At 34.1% G+C, this 16,740-nt stretch overlaps 2 protein-coding genes across 2 annotated transcripts; one reads left to right on the forward strand and one right to left on the reverse strand.

Moving 5' to 3' along the window:
- Positions 1-4,172: 4,172 nt before the first annotated feature.
- LOC114753635 (protein trichome berefringence-like 7) lies at positions 4,173-7,824 on the forward strand. Its single transcript, XM_028942337.1, has 4 exons — positions 4,173-5,143; positions 5,993-6,151; positions 6,430-6,740; positions 6,976-7,824. Exons 1-4 carry the CDS (start codon positions 4,326-4,328, stop codon positions 6,978-6,980), a joined length of 1,293 nt encoding a protein of 430 aa, XP_028798170.1. The 5' UTR covers positions 4,173-4,325; the 3' UTR covers positions 6,981-7,824.
- A 1,180-nt stretch (positions 7,825-9,004) lies between these two features.
- Positions 9,005-15,096, reverse strand: LOC114753627 (chromatin assembly factor 1 subunit FAS2). The gene is made up of 12 exons (XM_028942326.1): positions 14,910-15,096; positions 13,826-13,937; positions 13,336-13,362; positions 13,168-13,240; positions 12,336-12,439; positions 11,981-12,192; positions 11,796-11,892; positions 11,221-11,293; positions 10,922-11,010; positions 10,572-10,710; positions 10,361-10,461; positions 9,005-10,263 (listed from the first exon to the last, which is right to left on the reverse strand). The coding sequence occupies exons 1-12, from the start codon at positions 15,021-15,023 to the stop codon at positions 9,563-9,565; spliced, it is 1,842 nt and encodes a 613-aa protein (XP_028798159.1). The 5' UTR covers positions 15,024-15,096; the 3' UTR covers positions 9,005-9,562.
- Positions 15,097-16,740: the final 1,644 nt, after the last annotated feature.

A 16,740-nucleotide genomic window follows, 5' to 3' on the forward strand; every position in this document is an offset into this window, starting at 1 on the left:
GAATTAGATTGAGCACACATATATACAGTCTACAGTATAATAGATCAATTCTATATATATATATATATATATATATATTTTATATAAGATTAACATGAAAAGCATGATCAAGTAAATGAATGATACTTTTATTTTTTTTAATGTACTTATGTTTTCTTTCTCTGTTTAAATATGTGTCATTATACACACATCAATTATTTTTATTATAGAGAATTATTTTTATTATAGAGAATGGAAATGAAATGAAACGTGCAATGAGTTCTGGATAACACGTTTATGTGAGTGGAGTTTTTTTAATTAACCAATCAAAATAGCAGATTTCTTCTTGTCCATTTATAATTTTAACCTTAAAAAAAAAGGATAACAGGCCCAGGCTGCCTGACAGGTCTAACAGGCTTACTATCAAGTTTGAGCCTAACCTGATAAAGTAAACAGGTCTTTTTACAGGCTTGAGCTTGTTCTAATATCTAAATAGGTTAGGCCAGGCCAGGCCACAGGCCGCTAGCCTATTTCCACAAGCCGCTGGCCTATTTTCACCCGTATTTGTATATATAGTTATATAAAGAGATGATTAATTACATCTAGCTAGCATTCTAAGAAAAAAAGTGAAATGGCTACCTAGCTACCAAGCTACTCCTCCGGTCCCAAATATGATCAGTACAATAATATATATATATATATAAACAATAATAGTTGCATAAGTATTTGTGTATAAGGGTCTTATATTTAGGATCGGAAGAGTAATTCACATCACTGATCAGTTGGTCAGTTCATTTTTATTTTTACAAAAAAAGTCGTAAATTCTATCACTAGTTCATTATTTTTTTTAGTGATCTGGATATTTGTTTAGAATAAGTGAAGGCAATTAATCTTCTAGTATGGGGATACCTTGGTTTCAGATATTAGTCTTATTTATTACTCCCTCTGTTTCTTATTATAAGAGACATTTGATGCTCATGGCATGTTCCAATATATAAAAGACACTTAAAAATTGTCTATATTTTTTTGTATTGATTTTCTATTTTACCCCTATTTATTTTGTCTCTAACTCATACTCTCTCTTCCTCCTACTTCTCTTTCTTTTAATAATTTAATTGTTCTCTCTCATACTCTCTCCTTATTAATGGGGGCATTGTTGGAAAAAATATTATACTTTTTGCATATTAATTGTCCTCAACTAAATTTAACTGTTTTTTTTATCAACGTAATTTGGTTATTTGTCTATTATAATAAAGAACGGAGAGAGTATATCACTGGAATTTAAAATTTTTTTATGAATGTACAATATTATGGTTCATTTATTAGTGTGTAAACTGTTAGTATCTTCTAAAAAATGTGTATATATATTAAATAGAAATAAAATTAGAAAGTAATTGAATCTTTTTTTTTTTTATCTGCTGGCTAACAATCAACGAACATTGATATATGCTTATGATGGTGGTACGGTGAAAATTGTGTGCTCAAGATTGTTCAAGAGATTGTTTTTTTTAATCAAACTAATTAATTACGTACTTATCTAATCTTATTTATAAGTCATCACTTTTAACATATTTCACATAGATAAAAAAACCTTAAACCTCATTAATTATTTTATTTTAAAACTGAAATTTTTTTCAATTTTATTCATATTTAATAGATAAAGAGTAAAATAATATATTCATATTAAAAAATTAATAACATGACTTATAAATAGAACTTAAAACATTTTTTCTCTACTTATAAGTAGGACCAAAAGATTAATTATACTATGAGTCTGGATCCGACCCGTGTCGCGCACCTGGTTGTGGTGGATGAGTCTCCCAATGGGGATTTCTGCATATGCTGAGGCTCGAACTCGAGACCTCGCTTAAGCGGTACCAAGCCACTTATCACTTGGACCAACTTCTATTGGTTGTTCTTCGCATTTAATCACAAGGCAAGATCACATTTTTGTGTGTGGACTGCCTTCACCTCTCGGCCCAACTAATAATCACATGCCAAAGTAGTTAGGTTTCAGTTCAAATAAAAATTGAGTTTAGGAGAAAAGACTAATCTCTTATAATGTGACAAATTAATATTTAAATTCTTGTCGGAAAAAGTACTCATGTTCAATGAAAAAAAGTTTCAGCTCAAAACATTAAATTCATTTGAATTGCGGCTCCCTTTATTATCTTGAAATAATATTCTTCAAGTAAGGTTTTGCATACAGGGTTTTGCATGCATATTAGAAAAGTATATTGATAGACTAAATTATGATAAATTATTTAAGAAAAATCAGTGAAGGGTGTCTTTTTTAAAATTTTACTGATTAGAAGGATGTGAATTTAGATATTATATACTTCCTATGTAAGAAATTCGGCAGTATAAACTCACACTTTTTGTGGATTAAAATATATCAGAACTAACCAATAAAATTTTCAAATAAAAATTTTTCACTGATTTTCTTTAAATTATTTAATAGCACTTGATTAAAATATTCCTCATTTTTGTTTAATTGTTGGCACAAACATTTGCTCTGCCTACCAGCGTATTCTTATAATTAAGTGGTTGACTATTAATTAGTGATGATTACTGATTATAATATTGGGGTCCTAATTGTAACTTTTGCAAATGGTAATCAAAACATTATCTAATGAATAGATCGTAATTCTATAATTTAATCAAAGAATCACTCAGATGAGTTTCAAGTGGTGGAGCCAACTCACCCAATAAATTGACAAACTAGTTGTCGGTTTGACCCAACCAAAAGGAATGATATTTTATTATGAGAATTGATCATACACCTTCCGATTTTATATATAAGAAATTTTTTTTATTTCCAAAAAAAACTAATAATCTCTTTAAAATTTTTAGGATCATTTTTTTAATTTTTGTTTCTATTAGTTACTAGTTATTGTATTAATTATTTTATTTTCTGTACTCACTCTTTCTATAAATAAGAATGTTCTTGGAAAATAATTTTGTCTCTTTACATATTTATTTTATTCGTGTTTGTGGTTTGCCCATTTTATTTTATTTTTCCAGCTCTATTCTCTTTTCCTTGTCCAACACATACGTTGACAAAGACAAATGTTGTAATTTATTATCAAATTTGAATCTTTAAATAAATATATTATTTGAAAAGTTGATATAACAAAGAGTTTTTTTACATTAAAAATTCACTAAATAGTACATCAAAATTCAAAGAGAAAACAATAGCTGTAAAAGAAAAGAATTTAAAAAGCGAGACAACGACAAAAAGTTGATCAAGGAGCAAGAGGCATGGTCACAGCAAAACGATCTTTTTTTTTTTTTTTGTGCCGACGATCTTCTTTTATTTATATCACTAATTCATAGTATTCATAAATTAAATACGCTAATATTAATAGTAGCATATTATTAGACAGATTCCAGGTGTTTTAGTAAGGTAATTTTTTTTTTTCAAATAAAGAGGCAAGACAAGCTTGGAAATTACATGACAAAGGTCAGAAACGCCAAAGCAAATACAAACAAACCAAAATTAGCCTAAATCTAATACAATTTGTTCTGAGCAAAAGGTGTTGTAATATTATATATTATTTTTAAATTAACTTATAATTTAAAAAACTGATGTATATTGTATAGTTTTTAATGCTCTTTTCGATCCTATTTATAAGTTTTAATTTGAAGCTTATTTTAACATTTAATGTATTTTTTAATTTTTTAATTATTTATTCTCTCTTATTTTTCATACTTCACTTATCACATTTAATCATATATTCTTTTTCTTTTTTTAATTTATTATAAGAATATATTTAAAAATTAAAAAATATTTTTAACCTATTTATTATTTTTAACTACTTCTAATTAATTATTTATTATTTTTAAATTAGTTATTTAAAGTTTATGATAAGCACCGGTAACTAATATATATATATGTGTGTGATTTTTTTGAGATGCCTAGATCAGTTAAATAATTTTTAATTTAAAACATAAGGTTAATAATTGTGCTTGGGGGTCGTGGTGTTCACAAATCACAACTTCTCGCATGAGTCAGGAGTCAGGAGTCAGGATTTGGAAGTTTGTAGAAGAGTCGCTTCTACGAATTGACCACTTAGACCTCCGTCTTCGATCCCAATTACACCAATGTCCCCAGTTCCTTCGTACTTCCCTGTACTGAGAGGGTCTCCTTCTCTCTCTGTTGTTTTCTTCCAACTCCAAACCGCTCGCCAGTCCCCACCTTTCCACAGATTTCATCACTTTCACCGCCACGACATCTTCCTCTTTGACTCTTGAATTTGACCATCGATCCGTTTCATCCTATCTTACAAATCGTTGTGTTGAACTTGAATGTGTAATGTGTTCGTTGTGGCGGATGATTTGGGACTATGAGTGTTTTGAATCGGAGCGTTTCAATCACCACAACGCCGTCGTTCAATCGAAGGTCTCTCGGTGTTGCGAGTCCTAAAGCTAACCGATGCAGACGGCTCGGGCTCTCCCGGTGGTTTCACTTTCACGCGCTTGTGATTATAGGGTCTCTAATTTCATTCTTTGTTGCCGTTGGTGGAGGATATGTGTACTTACTTCCTTACTTTAGTCACACCATCTTTCAAGGCCAGCGTGTCTCTAACTTTAACGGATCGTTAAAAAGCTGTGATGTTTATAAGGGAAGGTGGGTCCGGGTGCCGCCTTACCCATTGTACAATGCGTCAGAGTGTCCTTTTGTAGAACAAGGATTCAATTGCTTTGCTAATGGACGGAGAGACATGAGTTATCTTAATTGGAGGTGGAAACCCAGTGATTGCGATCTTCCGAGGTTTGATGTAAGTAATGTTTTGGAAATGTTTCGAGGCAAGAGAATTGTTTTTGTTGGCGATTCTATGAGTAGGACTCAATGGGAATCACTGATATGTATGCTGATGGCTGGGGTGAAGGATAAACGGAGTGTCTATGAAGTAAACCAAAATGAGATATCGAAGAGAATTAGATTCTTAGGTGTTCGGTTCAGTGCCTTCAATTTCACCATTGAATACTTTCGATCGGTTTTCCTGGTGCAACCGGGTCCGGTACCTAAGCATGCGCCAAAGAGGGTTAAATCAACACTTAGATTGGACAGATTAGATGATATAAGTGACCGATGGGCTGATTCTGATGTTCTTATATTCAACACTGGGCACTGGTGGGTGCCGTCTAAACTTTTTGACGCGTAAGTTCCTTTCTTTGTTACATTCAATGGCCACTTAGTGTCATTATGTTTATGGACATATTTGATACAATAATTGTTTCTTCTGCTGTTTATTGCTTCGCACTTATTTTTCTTAGTTATCTTCCGCCAATGCAAAACTTTCTTAGCTATTTATTTTAATGGCTCGTGGTATCCATCATTATTTTTCCTAACCTCATCAACATGATTCTGTAGCTTTTAAATGCTATTGTTCAAGAGGGTTGAAAGTAATGTTTGTTGAAGTTCTCCATGATGCAAACCAGAGCTGCAAAAAAATTCTGACAAATTGCTGCTAATAGCAGTTAAGTATATTTTTAGATGTTGGGGTGATTGCTGCCTTTTTCCATGATTGTCACAACTCCTTCCTGCAGTAATGTTCACATTCAAGAGACTTGACAATTGAGATGAATGAGACTTTTATTCACTTGAGTATACAATTGAGATGAGTGAGACTTTATTCACTTGAGCATTGATTTTATTCTGTCTCACTTAGATCCTTGGTCATGTTTGTTATAGCTACTGAATATGAGGCATGTCTTTAACACCAAAAGAAAATAAGCATAAAAAAAATTTTGAAAGGAAGGTTGGGGTCTAGCTTTCGCCCTGATATTATACAATGGTGAGTCTTGTTGAAATTATATTTTATTTACTATCCTCTGTTTCAATTTAAAGCTGAAAGACTTTTTCTTGGGTGAATATAATTTGTAGTACATATTTTTATAAAATCAGATTATGATTTATGTTTGTGATGCTTGACGTGTATTTTCATCCGCCGAGATCAGTATGGTTTTTAATTTTGTTTATGCCTGTGTATTTATCTGTTTCCATCAGGGGTTGCTATTTCCAAGTTGGAAGGTCATTGAAAATTGGGATGTCAATTCCTATTGCCTTCAGAACGGCACTTGGCACTTGGGCATCATGGATAGAGAGAAAGATCAACAAAAATAGAACACGTGTCTTCTTTAGGACGTATGAGCCATCTCATTGGAGGTATTCTTCCCTATATGTGATTTTTTTTGAAAATACTCTCTCTTCTGGTGAACCTGTCTGATACAAGACTTCTCACCTTCAGGACATTATTTATATAGTTGCATGCTTGTGGCATCAGCGGCTGCTTTTCCTCACTTTAACTTTTGTTTTTCCATTATGCTAGAATGTTATAACCTTTCGAAATATCGTTTCCCAAGATTTCAACCAGAAAAATGAAATTTCACTGGTTTAATCTGCACCGGTCAACCTTACTGATCTAGTTTCCTTGTCTGCATCAGTGATCAACCCCGCTTCACTTGTACTGTAACCCAGTACCCCATGCCAGAAACTGATGGAAGGGACCAAAGTTTGTTTTCAGACTTAGTTTTGGAAGTGGTAAAAAATGTCCCAGTTCCCATCAATGTTCTCCATGTCACATCATTGACAGCTTTTCGAAGTGATGCCCATGTTGGTAACTGGAGTGATAATCCATCTGTCCAAGATTGTAGCCACTGGTGTCTGCCTGGAGTGCCTGATACGTGGAACGAAATTATCCTTTCGCAACTATTAACTGATTATGAATCTCCATCCCGGCAAATGGAATCACAGAGTGAGTTCATTACTTTCTTTTTTATTTTTTTAATTTAATCTCAAAGCATCTGGCGTGATTTAAGCTTACTCGAGTTTTGATCATTCCAAATGAAATTTCTGAGAATCATGATAACAATTTACCCTGACAGTCTTTTTCCTTGATCCAGTCTTAAAAACATTTTCTCACCCCATCCTCTTAGGTGTACCATTTGTTTTTGCAGTAACTTATTCTTTTCAATAACTTCTGTCTTCAGGTTGACCATATTTCTGGCTGCAAATTAGAGTTTGGCTTTCTTTGCATTGTATTTTGACCAGCATACTCTTCAGAGTTCAGATTCTATGGTGAACCAGAGCTCACTCACAACCTGACATTGTCACCCTGGGCTGCTGCTGCTCATTCAGCGATAGCTACTAACCTAAAACTGTTTTTCACGAGTCTTAAGTGCTGCTTTAGATTTTACCTGCTTTTCCAAAAGCAAGCGACAGAATATACATTTCAGTTCTACCAGAGTCACCGAAACTTAAGATAGCAGAGAGCGAGGTATACATTTTTTTCCCTTTCTATTCTTTGTCCAATTCTTTGCATCTATCTCATAATCATGGTTTACATCTAAACCTGCAAGAACTTGAGGTTAGATCATTAGGTGAAACTAGGGTACTGGTGAGGAGGAGAATGTCTGCTATCAATTTCATCTTGGTCGGGTACATATCCATCTCCATTGATCTTCTTTCGAAGTGTGATGTGAGCCAGTGAGCTGCTTCACATCTTGTACAGTTCAGAAGATGTGTCATAGTTGGCAAATTAGGTTGTAACCAAGCGTAAATGAACAAATCCTGTCAGCACCGTTCAATGTTATGCCCTTGGATGATGGGGAGCCTGATAGACTACCAAAGAAGAATGTTCCGGAGGTCGTGAAGCTTGTTGCTTTTTGTATGGGGAGCCCTGTGGATTGAGGCTGTGTTGAGAAGAAAGGGGGGGGGGGGGGATTGAAGCTAACGCTTGTGCGGGTTTGCAACATTAAGCGTTAGCTTTTCAAGTTCAGATAATAGATTTACTTGTCTTGGAGATTTATTTAAATTTGAAAGTATAAGATTTTTTTTAATCAAATTTTAAAATTTATTGGTGTTATTCCCATATGATTCAAATTTTTAAAGGGAGTTATGTGCACTTCAACTTTTAAACAATTATATTGTTAATATAAAGGCGTTCAATTAGAAATATCATTACATTTAATTGAAAACTATCCATTTATCCTTTAATTTTATTAAAAGAAGGCTAATAAGTCGCTGGTGTGTGATTTAAACAATGAATGGATGTTATGAATAAATAGTGTCATTAACCTCGTTAAACTTTAGTTTTTCCAACACAATTGAATCAATAATATAATTTCAAGTCCTTGGCGGAAGGAGGTTATGATGTCACTAAAAAGACAATGAAATTGAGGCAGTGTGAAGGTCAGGGAGCCATTGGAGTAGGTCCACATGGTGAAGAAGGCGAGGTGCCATCCATAGAGGAGAATGTGCACATTCCCCAGGAGGTTCTGAAAAGGTCTGTTATTATTGAAGGCATATACAAGCAATTAGCAACTTTTGGAGCTAATCATCAAGTTGTGGTTTATGACGGCCGAACAGAACAGTATTGTTGAAAGAAAGTGAATGAAACTTTGTTGAGCTCAAACAAACCAATTTACATGAAAGAGAGACATCCAAAGAAGACTAGGTATGCGAGAAACATTTAATGCGCGAATGGAACTGTTTCTTTGAGCATATTACTTTCCATTCGTGCCATCGTTCAGAGCTTGTTGCCGTAATCCTGATTCCCTGTTACAAACATGCAGAGGTTTACTAAATAATATGCTCAGTGGGAACCTCTTGTTATTTAAGTACGATACAATTGGGATATATCTGTTGACATGCATCTACGCTATCAAATGAAGGATTATGATCCTCTTCAGGCATTGAAATTCAGAGAAGAAAGAATTAATTAGTATTCTTTTGGCCAAAAACAAAAATAGATTATTATTCTGCAATCCCTTTGATAAAACCAAAAAAAAAAAAAAAAGAAATTTCACCACTTTCAATACTTTCTTTTCCTAACTTGTTTATTGTTGGCAAGTAATGTTCGGCTTCATAGATTATATTAATGGTATTTCCTTTGTAATTTGAACAAACTCTATTCAATTTTAATTTTATTCAGATTTGTACTAAAAATACGGAGTATCATAATTTGACAATCATAGCATGGATTCCTTCCACTCATACAACGTGTAAAGTAACCCAAGAGATGCAAAAATCATGCTAAATTACATTACTTGTCGAACTGGAATCTACATTAAAGAATAGATAACCAGATGCAGTTCATAGAACAAGGACAAAAAAAGAAAAAGGGAAATAGTAAGGAACTTTCATATGTAGACTGCCCAAAAAATATACAAGGATAAACACGCAGGGTGTTTCTCAGATGGATTTCTGCAGTCGACTGCAGAGTGCAATCATAAAATCTTTCTTCTTTTATCCCCTGACACTCAAATTATGCACTGGAAATAATAGTGTTTAGCTATGGTGACTGGTTAGAGGCAGTAAAAATGCTAGTGACAGTAGCCGCAGCAACTTTCCAGTTACTCGGTAGAATACTTATAGGTCTCAATGGTCAGGGACTGATGAGTGGCTGTGACGGTATGTAGCTTACCCATTTCCTTGCAAAAATTCCACCTCTAAAACTAGCAAATTGGAAGCCATAAAAGATAAATTTTTGAACGGCAGGGGCTAGAGATAGGTCAAATTTCAAGACTACCAGCAATCAAATAAAATGACCGCAGGGGATCCATGCCTGTGTTTCTCTCATGGATCAATGGCAATGGGAGTTATACGCTTTTTGCCTGTCTTATTTGATGTTGTCGTTGTTCCTCTTGAACTACATGCTACTCTTTCTTCTGCTTCCCTCCTATCTAAACTAGATGTTTGTTTCTCTGTCTTCTTTTGTTCATCCGATTTCACACTATCTGAACTTACTGGTTGTTTCTCTGCTTCACTATTACTGATATCCACCACAACTGCGCCATCATTTCCAGTTTCTTCAATGACCAAGACAGCTTTCTCTCCTGCTGCACTTTCCTGGCTTGCTGTCACAACTCCACCAACATTGCTAGTTTCCTCAATGACCATGTCATCAGCCTTCCCTTGGGCCTCGTTTTCCCTGCCAGCTGCCTCAACTCCACTAACATTGCTGGTTTTCTCAATGACCATGTAGTCGGCCTTCTCTTGTGCTTCCATTTTACTACTTTCTGCTACAACTACCCCAACATTCCCAGTTACTTCTGTGACCCTCTCATCTCGTTGCTCTTCTGCTTCAGCTTTCCTGATTTGTTCATTAATTACACCAACGTTGCTAGTTGGTTCAATGATCATGTTATCAGCCTTTCCTCTGGCTTCATTTTTCATGCTTTCTTCTTCAGCTGTACTAATATTCCCGGTAGCTTCAATGACCAAATTGTCAGATGTCTTCGGCTGTGTATTATCCTTGCCAGAAACTTTCTTTTCTCCTGGATCAATATGTTACAGAAATATTAGAAACCTCAGTGTAGTGGATATATGATAAAGCTGAAAAATAGGTTTTTTTTTGGGGGGGGGGTGGTGTACCTGATGAAGAGATAGGTGTTCCTAATTCATTATTTTCAAATTCCACCAAAGTGCAGAAACCATCTTGAGAGGACAATGCCAAATAATGAGCATCAGGTGACCTTTTAAACAATGCCGGAAGCAGTTAAAAACTTTCCCCAGAGGCAGGCGATTGCATTAATTCTTAAACCAAAACATGTAAAAGGGACCTGGTAGTCACTAAAAAATTTACCATGCAATGTCTGTTATTGCAGCATAGTGGAGACCAGCCATTATAGCTATGGGAGGATTGTTCTCAGTGTCATAAATGTACAATGAATTCAAAGTGGCCACCGCAAAAATGAGGCGATAGGGAAGTTTAAACAACTCAGCTGCACAAATAAATACAATTATTATCTTGCTTCAGTATAGATATACATCCTCCAAGACAAGCAGAATGTTTCTACAAGAAAGTAGTTCAACTTTGGATCACTTTAGGGGACAGAGTGCCAGAATTAAGCTCCACATGACTGAAGAAATGGCCCCCTAAATCATATATATACTGCAACTGAGCTGATGTACAAGTAACAAGCACAAAATTACCTGAATTTGTTCCCCGAAGGCTGAAATTAACAGGACAGAATCGGACAGCAACCACAGCTTTGTTTGCACAAGGAAGCTGTATGGCAGGCCTGCATATCAGGAAAATCACAAACAAAATGCCTTTAGGACATGGTCCATGAATATATTAATATAGCATAGCATGCTGGGTATTAAAGTATAACATGTAATCTCAATTTTTTTTTTTTGGGAAAAAAAAATGTTTTGACTCTGCGAGCCATCTTCAGCATTTGAAGTAGAAAGATTTCATCGCCTAAAGCAGAAAAATCTGGCAGACTTACCGAGAAAGGTCCTTTCTAGAAAATATGTAAGCTGCATTTACAGATTCAGATCCAGAAGTAGCTTTGTATGAGCCTGAAATAGATGAATTGCCATGTAATTTTTTTCCTTTTTAAAAATAGATAACATAGAATAACAACTGTTCAGGAAATCAGAGTCTGAAAGGAAGAAACCAACCGACATGATACAATTTTCAAGCACCAAGAAATACTAAAGAAAGCGCATTAAGTTGGAACTTGACTGCAAAAAGTCAGGCCAAACTGCAAAGGTAAAATTTACTACTACCTAGAGATAATTATAACTTTCACCATCCAAAACCAAAAAAATGAGGAGTCTCATCAGGCTGAAGCAAATAAACTCATCAGCAGTCCAGGTAAACTACAGATTCAACTAACTTGAATACTATCCAATTTTTTGTAGATTATTCTATGCTTCGCTAAAAATGGGCTCTCTAGAAGAATCTGCAATCACAGCTTATCACAACCTCTGACCCGTAAAACCAGAGATAGATTATACATTATCATGAAGAGTCAAAAACTCAGAAATAAATTGAATCAGAATTTGCTCAAGTTATTACCTGCAGGCACAACAAGAAACGAGCCATCAGGAGACCAGGCTGGTCTCCTGAAAAAAGATGGCAGCGTCTCATCATGGAAAAGATGATAATTTGTTGACTGCATTCCAAAAACTTCGTGAGGTTCATGTACATGACAAATCAATCAATAAATTTAAAGATAGAATAGGATTCAATTTATCTTAAACCTTAGAATTATCTAGTAATGGATGTACTGCCTTGGAAATAACTTGCTGGCAGACAAAATTGATTTTCCCACTTCCTTTAGATTTTCTAGGTTTATTAATGTAGATTCGGCAAGTTCTGTCGGAACTAAGAGAAGCAACATATTGCCCTAGAGGATCCCATGCAACTCCCTGAACATAATGAGCATGAGATTCCAACGCCTGAAGATTGGTGCCTGAGACATAAAAATCAAGTACAATCAGCAATATAAACAAAGATATGATCAACAGATGTCACAGTTGAAACATTTCAACTGCCTTCTACCAGAGTTAAAGCATACTAATTGGACATGCTCCAATTATTTGTTGCCATTCTCACCTTTGTTAATGTCCCATATAATGCAAGTATTATCAACTGACCCAGAAATTAAAAATGTGCCATCAGGAGACCACTGAAGATCCAGGATATCCTTGTGATGAGACCTATTTCACAGAAAAATCTTGATAAGAAGAAAAGTAACGGGCCAAACATGAGGTCTTTTTTTTTTTTTTTTTTGGGGGGGGGGGTACGGGGGGAGCTACTGGTCTTTAAAATATACTACCTCCCGTCCTTAATATAAGAGCTACTTGACTAATTTGAGTAAATAAAAAAAACCAGTTAAGTTAGTTATTTATAATAATAGGTGTTATATTTTCTAAAATATCCTTGGTAATCAAAGTGTATTGGTTAGACCTACTATTATTACAATGAGTAACTTGAGAAAAAATGAATAAATATGAGAGCTAAAGTGGATTGGAGTCTTATATTTAAGACTAAAATAAAAGTCAAATGAGCTCTTATATTAAGGACTAGAGGTAGTATTTATTAGAAGCAGAATCCCGTCAGGAAGACCAAAAGGGAAAACTGTTTTAGGGCCCTTGGACTGATGAGTGGTTATATCATAAATTATAGTTTTGATGTCAAGTATAGTCTTTGTTTCTATGTCATAGCCTTCAGAAATAAAGAAGACATACATCAATACAGAAAAAAGGACCAAGGGCCCACTGCCTATTGGTTGACTAGTCTATGAAATCTTCATCGTATACAGAAATATAAAATTTGCATAAAATAAAAATCATAGCAAAGCAAAATACTGCCTATTGTACATTCTATTAATTCATAATATATGCAGGGCTCACACATGAATCAAATCAAATGCCTCTTATCTTACCTTAACATCTTGAGGACCTTCCATGTTTGATCTGTATCTATCAGATGATACTTCCATATTATAAGATCACCTCCTGAAAATAAGGAAGGTCCAGTCCACAAACATCACCAATTTATATTATCACACTTTAAAACAATTAAAGCAGTTCAAAGGCAGATAAAGGCATACCATCAGCACCAGAAGCCAAGAGTTCCCCTGCATGAACCAAAATATTGTTCTTAGTAGCAATACTATCACCCAATTTTTTCTTGGGGAAAATAAAAAATCTGAAGTAACCAAAAGGAGTAAAGAGTGCTTCAGAGTCTGTGTAACTTAATTTGGAAAAGGGACAAAGGACTAAAATAGAATTTTAGAACTATCAACTCTAGTTAAACCTGCTTGTTATTTTCTGGAGGCTTCTGAAGGCAAGCAGAAACCATTTCCATGAGGAACCTCTTTCAAACTGCTAATGAACTCTATAGAGCATACAGAGATGACATTTTAGGATCAAGATAGTTCAGACACTAAGGGTCACTGTATACCAAAATAACTGATACGATGGTCAAATATTTCGGCCAGGATAAATTGTATTATCACTATAAATTGAAAATTATTTAGTGAAACTCCTATTAATCCAGAGTGGAGGGAAAGGGAGAGGAAACCAATGATACTGACATACCTGAAGAGGAGAAACGAATTACATTTACTGCAGAACTATGGTAAGACAAGCTATTCAGATATGACACTACAGGTAGTTTCTTTTGTGCCTCTGCAGGTTTTACAGACCAAAGCTGGAAATAAAAGTTAAAAATCAATAGTTAGTCTAGCCTGGTGAAATCCAAAAAATAAAACATGCAGAAATTTTCAAGAGGCATGGTCTTAACATGTTCACTTATTGAAGCAGTGTCAGATAGAGAAGTAAAACTCTCAACCTTATTTGCATTTTTCATAAGCAATGCACTGAAACACAAGTCAGTTGAATAATCGAAAATGTCTCACACTGATATATTGGAACTTGAACGAAGGTTACAGATACCGGGGATATTCTATAATTCAACAACAGAACTGAGATCACTTGTCTAAGTGCCCCAAAGAGCATCTCCTCCTCCCTTACGAAGATGGTATCTCTTAGTTCAAATTATTCTCCAAATTAAGGAGAGTAAAAATTTTTAAAATAATAATTAAATAAAAAAAATGTCTACGATGCATCCACCTCTATTATTGTAGATGACAGATACAGCTCAGGCATCCTATCTTCATAAATAGAAACAAGACATTTAAATACGAAGATATAATTTTAAACACTTTTCTTTAATAAATATGAAATATTAGTGGCAGTTTCTTCTATTAGTGAAACTGTAAACCAATTCTCTAAGCACTAGAAATGTTTACAAGATTGTAACAAGAACAATCTTCCATTAACCGTCTTATGATTAACAATTTTCTTGTTCGGACGAAAACCAAATAATGTAATTCACATAATCAAAAATAAAGAGGAACTCAGTGACATTTTCCCAATGAACTACACAAAATCCCGAAAAATAAATATTAAAAAGATATATATTTTTCCGAAATTTTCAACGATTTATGTCCCAGTTCTAATCCGACCCACGAAAACCCCAATTCCCAAATCCTGTCAAAGGGACAACAGACTAAGAAACAAAATCAACCTTATGCAAGAGAAAAAACTAGTTTTCAGTTTAAGCTTTGAGTGAAAACGTTGCGAAATAACACAATGGTCAGACAGTAATTGGAAGAACGACCTTGATGTCGAAATCGGCGCCGCCGGTGGCAAGAGTGGCGGTGAGTGGGTGGAAATCAAGGGATAGGACTGGTTTGGTTTCGTGCCAGTTTATTTGTAAAGTTCCACCCTTCATTCCTCAGTTTTATGAGACAACTTCAGCTTCAGGAAGACGAAGAAGCAGCACAGCACAAGCCGAAAGGGGGATCTTCGCTCGCTTCTCTCAGTTGGCGGGAAACAGCTTCTGCAAGAAATGCTGGTTTCTATAATATATTTACCAAAATTACCAAATTAACCCTATCAATCCATTCTATTTTCATTCCAATTTTTTGCAGGTGCCATTCTAGCGCGTAGAGCCGGGAATCAGGGCCGGCCCGGCCCTCCAGAGCCGGCCCTTCAGGGCTGGCGGGCTTAAAAGGGCCGGCCCTCCAGGGCTGGAATTTTAAAAATACCCCAATTTGCTAAGCCCGGCCCTTAAGCTACAGGGCCAGGGCCGGCCCGCGGGCTTTTGGCCCGTTTAAGAAAAAATACTATTTTTTATATTTATTATATTTTTTATAAAAATAAATCAATGAAATTATTAATAAAAGACATAAATATGAATAAAATTAAGTCACATATAAAATATCATCATATATAAATATTCATCAACATCTAAGAACATCTAAAACATTCATTAACAAGATAACAACATCTAAAAGTTTTATCTATAATGCAATTGTGCAATAAATAAACACTATTATTAATCTTTTGAAACTTCATCATCACTATAATTAATTACTTTTCTTCATAAGTATACTTTTCTTTCGTAACAAAAATATCAAGTTTTTCTTCTTTATAAGAATTTTATTTTTAAATTTTGCAATCTAACTATTTTTTTACTTTAATGTGAGAAACATTGCTGTTAAAACTCATGAATTTCTAATTCAAATTATAGAATCACAAGTTATATAAGTATAAAAATATTCTATTATCAAATATATATATAGTTTAAAAATATCAACGCATATAATATAAATCAAATCATTATTAAAGTCCAAATTAACCCATTTTTTAAAAATTTAATTGGATAAATTATTATCTAAAACTAAATTTACTTTTAAAATAATAATAATAACTAAATATTTGAAATATTATTAACAATGTAAAAAATTAATAACATTAATATTATATAAAAAAATTTTAAAAATAAAAAAAAATATAAAAGGGCTTAAAAGGGCCGGCCCTTTTAAGCCCTCGGCCCTCCAGGGCTAGCCCTCCAGGGCTTATGTTTCATTTTAAGAGAAAAATATCAAGCCCGGCCCTCATAATTTCAGGGCCTAAAAGGGCCGGCCCGACGGGCTCGGCCCGTTTTCCCGGCTCTACGCGGGGTATATATATACTGCCTCTGATTCTTAATATAAAACCCTATTTGATTTTTATTTTGATTTTAAATATAAGACTCCAATCTACTTTATTTCTCATATTTATATTTTTTTTCCCAAAGTAACCCTTCTAACAATAATAGTTCTAGTTAATACACTTGATTAGTAAGGATATTTTAGGAAAGATAACACATATTTAGGATAAATAACTAACTCAACTTATTTCCTTAATCTCCTCAAATTAGTCAACTAGGTCTTATAATTAGGACTGAAGGTAGTATATCTTTTTGGTTACAAGATATATGTATTTTTAAAAAAATTGAAAATACATTTTTTATTTATTTACTCAATATTTTTAAATTACGTTCTTTCTTTTACCTTTTTTTAATCACGCTTTCATTTCACACCTCAAAATCAGATAGAATTTCTCATTTCTCTGGAACAACTTATAGAATTAACTTGTTAGTAGTTATTCCTATTACAGATGTG

The sequence above is a fragment of the Neltuma alba genome, unplaced genomic scaffold, assembly GCF_004799145.2.
Source record: "Neltuma alba isolate B1F8T4 unplaced genomic scaffold, ASM479914v2 tig00001210_pilon, whole genome shotgun sequence".
Lineage (NCBI taxonomy): Eukaryota > Viridiplantae > Streptophyta > Magnoliopsida > Fabales > Fabaceae > Neltuma > Neltuma alba.